This window comes from Nothobranchius furzeri, chromosome 7 (assembly GCF_043380555.1).
Source record: "Nothobranchius furzeri strain GRZ-AD chromosome 7, NfurGRZ-RIMD1, whole genome shotgun sequence".
In the NCBI taxonomy this organism is placed as follows: Eukaryota; Metazoa; Chordata; class Actinopteri; order Cyprinodontiformes; family Nothobranchiidae; genus Nothobranchius; species Nothobranchius furzeri.
The window spans coordinates 27,048,024-27,057,330 of record NC_091747.1 but is presented as its reverse complement, the minus strand read 5'-3'; the positions used below and the strand labels follow the sequence as shown (position 1 = coordinate 27,057,330).

Sequence of the window (9,307 nt, the reverse complement as noted above, 5' to 3'; positions counted from 1 at the left end):
CATCCGTTTTGGTGGCCTCAGGATCAAGTCTCGGCTTTTTGCAGATGATGTGGTCCTGTTGGCTTCATCAGAACGTGATCTTCAGCTTTCACTGGAGCGGTTCGCAGCCAAGTGTGAAGCAGCTGGGATGAGAATCAGCTCCTCTAAATCTGAGACCACGGTCTTGATTCGGAAAATGGTAGAATGCCTTCTCCAGGTCAGTGATGAGATCCTGCCCCATGAGGAGGAGTTTAAGTATCTCGGGGTCTTGTTCACCAATGAGGGAAAACTGGAGCGTGAGATAGATAGGCTGATTGGTGCTGCATCTGCAGTGATGTGGGCGTTGTACCGGTCTGTCGTGGTGAAGAGAGAGCTGAGTCAGAAGGCGAAGCTCTCAATTTATCGATCGATCTACGTTCCTACCCTCACCTATGGTCATGAGCTTTGGGTAGTGACCGAAAGAACGACATCACGGATGCAAGCGGCCGAAATGAGTTTTCTCCGAAGAGTGGCTGGGCTCTCCCTTAGGGATAGGGCGAGAAGCTCGGTCATTCGGTGGGGGCTCAGAGTAGACCCGCTGCTCCTCCACATCGAGAGGAGCCAGTTAAGGTGGCTCGGGCATCTGGTCAGGATGCCTCCTGGACACCTCTCTGGTGAGGTTTTCCGGGCACGTCCAACCGGGAGGAGACCTAAAGATAGACCCAGACGGTGGAAGGACTATGTCAATCACCTGGCCAGGGAACACCTTGTGATTCACCTGGAGGAGCTGGCCCAAGTGGCTGGGGAGAGGGAAGTCTGGGCCTCTCGCCTTAGGCTACTGCCCCCGCGAACCGACTCCAGATAAGCGGAATGAAAATAGATGGATGGAACCTCTGAATATGCAGCAGATATAAAAACACCCCCAGTTATAATAATAATAATAATAATATTAGTAGTAATGAATTTTATTTATAATGCTTTTTATATCGAGATCTCAAAGGGCTACAGGCAAGCAAAAACAGTTGTGACTTTAAACCAAACTAATCACAAATGCTTAAATGTTTGATTTACAATGAAATATTCAGAAAAACAACAGATAATTACTGTTTGGATTTAATCTAAACTCTAAGTATGTGGTTTTAATTATAATGAATGAAATAAAATTGCTCCATTAGTTGGTTCCAGCTCTGAATCAGAATAAACCCAAAACCTGCCATCAATCACTTGATCTGGTTGTTTGTTTTACTGACTTAATAGTTTTGTTTGAGTCTTTAAACTGATTAAGAAAATAGTAAAAGATTCACAAAACAGTTTCTATTAAAAACAACTAAAACTGTGAAACTTTTTAAATGTATGTTTGAATGTTTTGTAAATATGTGTAATTGCAGAAATGAATGAGTTGGACAAAAACAGGAATTACCTGGTGTTAAGCATAATATTGAAGGTTTATTTCTACAGAAAAAGTGTTGCTTTGTCTCAGAGTTTATATAATAAAATATTTCATGACAAAGTTCAAGTCTGGGTGTTCTTCTTTCAGAGTGGTCCATCATTAATGAAATGATTCAATAATCTTTTGACGTTTTCTATAAATAAAACTTTCTTAAGTCATCAGTTAGCTAGGAAATGTTCAGATTTCAGCTCATTTTTGCAGTCATAAATGTACTTTTTCTTGAATATTTTATGTTTTATAAACCTAAAGATACCGGACAGGCCCCCAACTGTGCCAGATATGACACACAGATCCATCTGAGATAATCATATTCACACTTGTAGGGAACCCCTCTAGAAGACCTATGTGATGAAACTAAGCTGGCAACTGTTAAACTGGTAGTTTTTAGGTTCTGGACTGTTTTATCAGTGTTGCTCAATATTTTCCGACAGAGCATTCTAGCACCACCATCACCACTGTGGAAGAACAAGAGGAAACCCACTACACTGGTGTCCAGTTACAACAGAAAACTAAAACACTTGAACTCAAGCCAGAGGCCAAACGTTACTCCTCCACCTTAGAGAAGAAGAAAGAAAAGCCAGTTTTCCTTAGCCAGATGTCCCCAGCAGCAGTAAGCCCAGGAGAAATGGCCAGGTTCACTGTTAGAGTCTCTGGGCTTCCAAAGCCAACAGTTCAATGGTGTCATAATGGTAGGGCCATCACAACCTCCTCTGTGTTCAAGCTGATTGAAGAGAAGGAGGAGTACACGCTGGTGATCACCAAGGTCACATCTGAATACAAGGGCGAGTATTCATGCACAGCCACCAATAGGTTTGGCCAGACAACGTGCACCACGTACCTGGAGGTGAAAACGCCTGACATCAGCCAGGCAGAGAAGTGGGTGGAAAAGATGTTTAAAGTCACAGGTCAGCCGCCCACCTTCATGGTTCAGATCCAACCTGTGAAGTGCTCAGAGAGAGGAGAAGTTTCATTCAGCTATGAGGCCAGAGGTGATCCAGTTCCTGATGTCAAATGGTTCAAGGGGGCTTTCCAAATCCAGCCCAGTAGAAACTGTAGCATCATAGCCAATCCTGATGGGTCAGGTCAGATTAGAATTAGGAGTGTTAAACAGGAGGACACTGGGCTGTACACCTGTAAAGCTTCCAACCCATTTGGAGAGGCCACCTGTAGTGCTGAGCTTGTTGTTTTTAGAGACCCGATGTTTGTTTCCCACAAAGAACAGCTAACGATGGCTCAGAAGAAGGTGTCAGTGTCAGAACAGGCAACAGAGTCCCGACTATACCAGGTCAGCCTCCCAGGCCAGGACAGAGCCAGGTCAGACCAGATGGTTTACACAATTGGCACAGAAGACCGGAAAATCATTCAGAGCGAGCAGGTGGGTTCTCTCCAGGAAGTCAACATATCTGCTGCTATTGTCCACTGTGAGAAGATGACCCACCAGGCAGCAGTTCTTCAGACTCATGAGGTGGAGGAGAGGGTATCTGAAGTTCCCACTCGCCCACCTCAGGCGTCAGCTGTTCCTGGGAAACAGATTCACATGTCAGCATTTACTTCATCTGTGGAGGAGAGTCAGGGTCTAACAGAGCAGCACTGTGATCGGATTAAGAGTCCTGAGGTCATTCAATTGCAGGCGTTGAAAGAGAAAAGGTCAAAGGTCATGTCTGCCATTGGTGAGGAGCTCATCCCTATTTCTACTGTCAGTACAGAGCTTCTGACTGAAAGGGAGTGTTCCACCATCAAACCCACCTCTGAGCCCAAACACCTTGTCAGTGGACACCAGGTTGAGTGTCAGCTACCCATCATGAAGGAGCAGTTTGAGGATATTTCCACATCACAAGAAAAGGGCTACAAGGTTAAGGAGGGTGTTAAGATTTTATATTCAGCCCAGTCTGCTGAGAATTGCGTGCTAGAAGAAGGCCACACAGACAGACTAGCAACAGCAGAGTCTGCTGTTAAGTCTACCATTAGTAAGGAACAGCAGCTTGTAGTAGCCTCAGTCAGTGAGTCCAAACAAACTCTCTCCAAGGAAATCAGGTTCTCCATAGAAAGGCCTGCAGAAAAAGCAGCCCAGCTCTGTATGGATGACATGAAAAAGGCAGCTTTAACTGCTGAAGAGAAATTGATGCTCCAGGCTGAATCAGTGCAGCAGCTGCCAACACTGGACAGTGCTGTGTCTATCAAGTCACATGCAGAAGGAGAGCAGGTGCTGCACCTGCAGGTCATCACAGACCAGGACCTCCTTCCATCTGAGAAGAGCTTCACCTGTGAGAAACCAGCACCAGAGAACGCCAGCACCAGGAAGATTCACACTCTGCTGCACTCTGTCAGTCAGGATGAGCAGAGGACCATCGTTTGTGAGGACACTTCAGAGTTTGAGGCCAAAGCCAGCTCAATGGTCATTCAGCCCCAGAAGGTGTCTCCGACCATGTTACACCTTCAGGCAACCCAGTCTTTAGAGGTTCTGCCCAAAGAGGGAATTCTTGCTGTGGAAACACCTGATCAGCAGGTGGCATTACAGAAAAAGGAGAAATCAAGGAGTCATGCAGCTGTTTCAGAAGAGAGGAAACAGCTAACAGCAGATTACCATGAAGATTTGGATCTGTCTGTGACTGGACTTCAGTCTAACCTTCGGATTGAGCCCAAACCTCAAAACATCCTTCAACTTTCCTACCAGCCCATGCAGCTGCCTAAAGAGACTCCCATTACCGATGATTTTAAGCAGCAGCGAGCTTTAGTTCAGAAGGAGGACCACTGGAATGTGCTGCATGTCACTAGTGTAGCTGAAAGTCAGAGCTTGGAAGAAGGTCACACAGAGAGTTTGCCAAGTGTGGACACATTCAGCTGTGTGGCAGCTTTAGAGCAAAAAGTTCCCATTAAACCAGTCCACATAGAGGAGAAGGAAATCTCTACTGAGAGCAGTATCTCTCTGGAAGCAGCTGAGCAAGACTTTGCTGTTCAGATCCAGGAGGGTCAGACAGTCAGACAGTCAATAGTAATGGACGAGAAGCAAGTTATGACAGGGGAACTCTCTCAAGAGATTTCTAAGTCTGAGTCTACCCGAATAACAGTCAGGACTCAGCCAAAACTGTCCTTCATGGCATCAGAGGCCAAAGAGAGCACAGCGTTTCCCAAAGAGATGGCCTTTGTGATTCAGATCCCTAAATTATCCAGTTTGAACATCCGGCATCAGCTCAGAGAGGCTCTTCAATTGGCTGTGGCCACTGACCAGCCCGTTCTACTGGCCGATGTTGTTGGACAGCTACGGGCTGTAGGGGTTCAAGAAACCAAAGTTCTACGAGAACCCAAACGGCTCATGTTCACATACTTGATCACAACAACAAGCTCCCCGATTGAGATCACTCTGACTTTTGAAGGGGAATACCCTCAAACAGCTGACCTCAAAACTGAACTAAGAGCAGCTTTTCACTCCATGGTGTACCAGGAAGCCCACGTTCTTACCTTGGAGCAGCCTGGCACTGTTCAGTTAGACCAACCTCAGCGAGCCCAAGTCACCTCAGCGAGGTCCAAACAGGTGCTGTCCTCCATGGTTGAGACCGTGGGCATGGCAGAGACTGCTGCAGACATTACAGCCTTGAAATCTCAGGCTGCTGCACTGAAGACAGAGTCTGAGATCACAGTTGAGTGTGCTGCTGCAGAGAAACCAATGATGGTGCAAGAACGCAAGGATGCAACGATGGATTGGTCAATCTCCACCCAAACTAAAGAGGCTCAGTCGCTGCAGGTATCAAAGTCTGTAGTCATAGAAAGCAGAGAGAAACATGAAGCAGCAGCTTCGGTTACAACTGTTTCTAGCAAACTAACAGAAGCTGTTAGCATCCAGCAGAAGCACAGGGATGAAATCTTCAAAGAGGAGATACATGTAGCCAGGCCTGAGCAAAGAGAATGTCCTGAAATTGTCACCTCCTTAAAGGATGTATCTGTTGAAGAAGGTAGTGAGGTAACCTTTAGCACCACCATTAGGTATGTCACTAAGGTCAACTGGTTTTTCAACGGACAGATAGTGAAAACTGGCAATGAGTTCAAGTGTTCCAGAGACAGTGACACATACTCACTGATTATCACCAACGTTGTGAAGGAGAGGCACCAAGGAGAGTATGTTTGTGAAGCTGAGAACAAAGCTGGCAGGACAACAACATCATCAAGACTCAGTGTGGTCTCAAGAGGTTTGATTTTAGACATTTCTCATCATCACTGATTCATTCATCCATCTTCTAATAATCCACACCAACAGATCACTTTGGTTTGTGAATCCATTCCATGGCTCAGCATGAGCACCTTCAGCACTTGATGGTACTAACTCACCACCTTTTCTTTGTTTCACATCATTTCTTGATCAACATGGCCTAAAGACCAGAGCCATCACAGCCTAGTTCATCAGTAGCTTGTGAGGTTAATAAAGATCTGATGGTATTGGTTGTCATGACGCTAGTCTTCGTGGTCTCTTAATGATCAATTTTGCATGCCACAGGGAACAGGTTCCGAGTCACATCCCTTCAGATCCATTTTCTTCTCATCGCCAGAGTTCTCTTTATGCATGTTTTAGATCCTTAAGTCTGCTTTGCTTCATGTTCTCAGTCTTTGTTCCTCCTCTTGTCAGCTGGAACCCTAGCCCCATGAACACCTTCTTCAGGCAGCTCTCTGTGAAACCATGGGGCTAATGTTCTTGCTCTTTTTCTCCCCACAGTCTCTCATTTCATTCCTACACCACTGCTGTACTTGCTGCCATTTGTGCTCCTGAATTGTCAGTTTTGTGTAGACCACAGCAGTAATGGTTGCCATAACTAATGATTGTCTTCCTTTGTCTTTGTGTGCCTCAGTTCCGCCTGTTTTCAAGCAAAAAATCAACCCAGTGGACATCAACGCTGGTGACCAGGCAAAGTTCGTGTGCGAGACAGAAGAGGCACCCAATGTGACCTTCAAATGGTACAAGTCTGGTATTGAAATCCGACAGAGTGACAAGTATCGCATCAGCAGCCACTACACCGGTTCCACTCTGGAGCTGCTGAAGCCAGGAAAGGATGACAGTGGTGAATACACCTGCAAGGCTTCAAACCAGCATGGCACGGACAGTTGCTCCGCGTCTCTTAACGTAACTGGTAAGATCCCAGTGGGAATACTTGTGTGTTTATGTTTGTGTCTGAGGAAGAGAGAGAATTATATCCAGGCTGTGTTTTATCCTGACTGCTCATAGCGCAGCTCGGACTGTTGGGTTCTCATGGTTAACTCCACACTCCTGTTCCAATTGAGTTGTTTGGGTTGGTTTAATGCTGGCATTTCCTTACCAAGTGTAAACCCTACTTTATGTTCTGCCTGCTCTCCATAGAGATGTACCCGCCAGTATTTGTTTCTAAACCAGATCCAGTGACTGTATTTGTGGGCAAACAAGCAGTTCTCCAATGTTCATTCACTGGATCTTCTCCCATGGAGGTTGTCTGGCACAAGGACAACATCGCCATCTCCTCTGAAGGAAACTGTGTTATAAAGTGTGAAAAGAACAAGTGTTCACTTCACATAAAGAATATTGAATTGAATCATCAGGGAGTGTACCTGTGCAAGGCCTCCAACAGCGTTGGCATGGCTACTTTCACCACACGGATCAGAGTCATTAAAAAGCCCAACTTTGTTAAGAGCGTTGAGTCAGTTTCAGCTGCTGTCAATGACCTACTAAGGCTGGAGTGTCAGGTGGACGAGGACACTGGTGTGACCGTCACCTGGACCAGGGATGGCAAAAAGGTCCACCAGAGCATGGACTGTAGGCTTTCTTTTGAGGACAAGATGGCTGTTCTTGAGATTCCAAAGTCCAAGCAGAAAGACTCTGGAACATATTTGTGCACAGCCACTAATGAGGCTGGAAGCTCATCCTGTCAGGCTGTGGTAACAGTTCAAGGTAAGACCTTCCAGGTGATCTCCAGTCTTAGTTTGGATGAAATCCTCTGTAGATGTAACCTGGTGTTTAAAGCTTTAAGCTACTAACACTCCATGTAGGTGTCTTTCTTGTAATCTTGTGTGTTGTCTCTGAATGTCTTCTGTTTGTCTCAAGCACTCTTCCTAAGTCTGCTGACCTTCTTCCAGAGCCTCCTGCTTTTGTGAGGAAAATGGAGCCTCAGATTACCTGGAAACAAGGTGCGGCTGCACGCTTACAGTGCACCATTAAAGGATCGCCCGAGCTTCACATCCACTGGTACTGGAACGAGCAAGAGCTTAGCAACGGAGTCAAATATAAAATCACCTTTAAAAATGGAGCAGCCTCTTTGGAGATCCTGGACCTTCTGGTTGCAGACAGTGGCACCTACACATGTGAGGTGTCTAATAATGCTGGTAGTGATAGCTGCAGCACCATTGTAGCTGTTAAAGGTGTGTCTTGAGTCACATTTACAACACACATGTTCAGGCACTCTGATAATAACTGGAATCTTTTGACATCCAGAGCCTCCATCCATTAGAAAGGATCTACAGACTGTAGAAGCTGTGAAGGGATCTGTAGCTCAGCTGGAGTGTGAAGTTGCAGGAACAGCTCCTTTTGAAATCAGCTGGCTAAAAAACAAAAAACCCATCACAAGTGATCAGAAGTATAAAGTGATCTTCCAGGATTCCCTATCAAGGCTGGAGGTCCAGACCTTTGAGAGTGCAGATGTCGGAGATTATCAGTGTGTTATATCTAACGATGTGGGGAAAGTCAGCACCAAAGCCTCCGCTAAGCTGAAAGGTTAGTGGACCTCTTATAGGGCCCACCTAGCATCCACCTGAGAATCACGAGGCCTACGTTTACCTGCATTGGCGGACCATAACACCTGCTTAGATGGGAAACTAAAGGTTCTTAATAGTCAGCTGCACACATCAAACATGCAAAAGTCAATTATGTTATCTAAGTCTCATTATCAAAAGATCATTGATCAAGTATGACTTCAAGTCCTTGACTTCCCTGAAACTGAGCAGAAAAATACAGATTAGAATTGATCATGTTTGTGTCCGCTGGTTGAAGATTTGAGGTTCTCCCTGTGAAACTTTATTACTAAAGCAGGAACTCCTCCTCCAGCCTCCATGTGTAGACACTCCAGGCTGTTGGAACTTTGTGATCTTCTTAAACAGGTCTTACCTTCTCGGTGGCCTGGTGGTAGGAATGTCCGCCATGGGACTGGGAGATGGTGGGTTCAAATCCCAGTTGGGTCATATCAAAGACCCTCGCTTGACACTCAGCATTAAAGGGTTGGATTGGGGGTTTCAAACACCAAAGAGTTCCTGAGCACGGCCACAGCTGCAGCTCACCGCTCCCCTTGGGGATGCGTCAAAAGTATGTGATGATGAGTAATGGGACTTTAACTTTCTCACCAAAACTGACATGCTTCCACATATCTACATGTCACGTCGTCCTCTGATGTGGTTTTTGGTTGCTCCAGAACAGAACAACATAGTCAGACTGTGCTCACAGTGCAGACCTCCATGCAGGATGGAAGCATGCTGACGTTACTGACCAGGCACTGTAGGTGAGGTTTTACATAATTCCTCAGGTTTTAACCACTAACGTGTTCTTGTAGAACCACCAACCTTCTCAAAGAGAGTTGAAAGTGTCACCGCAGTGTTGGGAAACTCTGTCAAACTACAAGGAACCATAAAGGGTTCAGCTCCCATTGCTGTGCAGTGGAAGAAGGACTCTGAAATTCTCAGAGATGATGATCCAAACATCAAGATAGTGTTTGAGAACAATGTTGCCAGCCTGTCCATAATGGCAGTGGCCATCAGCCACGGAGGGAAGTATTCCTGCCTGGCAGAAAATCAGGCTGGGCAACAAAAATGTGAAGCCACCCTGACTGTTCAAGGTCAGCAGAAGTCTTGATTTATGTCTCACCCTAAAGGTTCACATCTCTTCCTTTTATTAAC

The 9,307-nt window shown here is 45.8% G+C and overlaps 1 protein-coding gene across 4 annotated transcripts in view; it reads left to right on the top strand.

The window, feature by feature from the left end:
* ttn.2 (titin, tandem duplicate 2) overlaps window positions 1–9,307 on the top strand; it is a 215,954-nt gene that overhangs the window by 60,970 nt on the left and 145,677 nt on the right. For all 4 annotated transcript variants that reach the window (XM_070552978.1, XM_070552977.1, XM_070552976.1 and 1 more), the window contains exons 41-46: window positions 1,840–5,592; window positions 6,247–6,525; window positions 6,753–7,316; window positions 7,502–7,783; window positions 7,857–8,135; window positions 8,965–9,246. In XM_070552978.1, coding sequence (XP_070409079.1) covers window positions 1,840–5,592; window positions 6,247–6,525; window positions 6,753–7,316; window positions 7,502–7,783; window positions 7,857–8,135; window positions 8,965–9,246 — 5,439 coding nt within the window. The remainder of the gene's footprint in view (window positions 1–1,839; window positions 5,593–6,246; window positions 6,526–6,752; window positions 7,317–7,501; window positions 7,784–7,856; window positions 8,136–8,964; window positions 9,247–9,307) is intronic.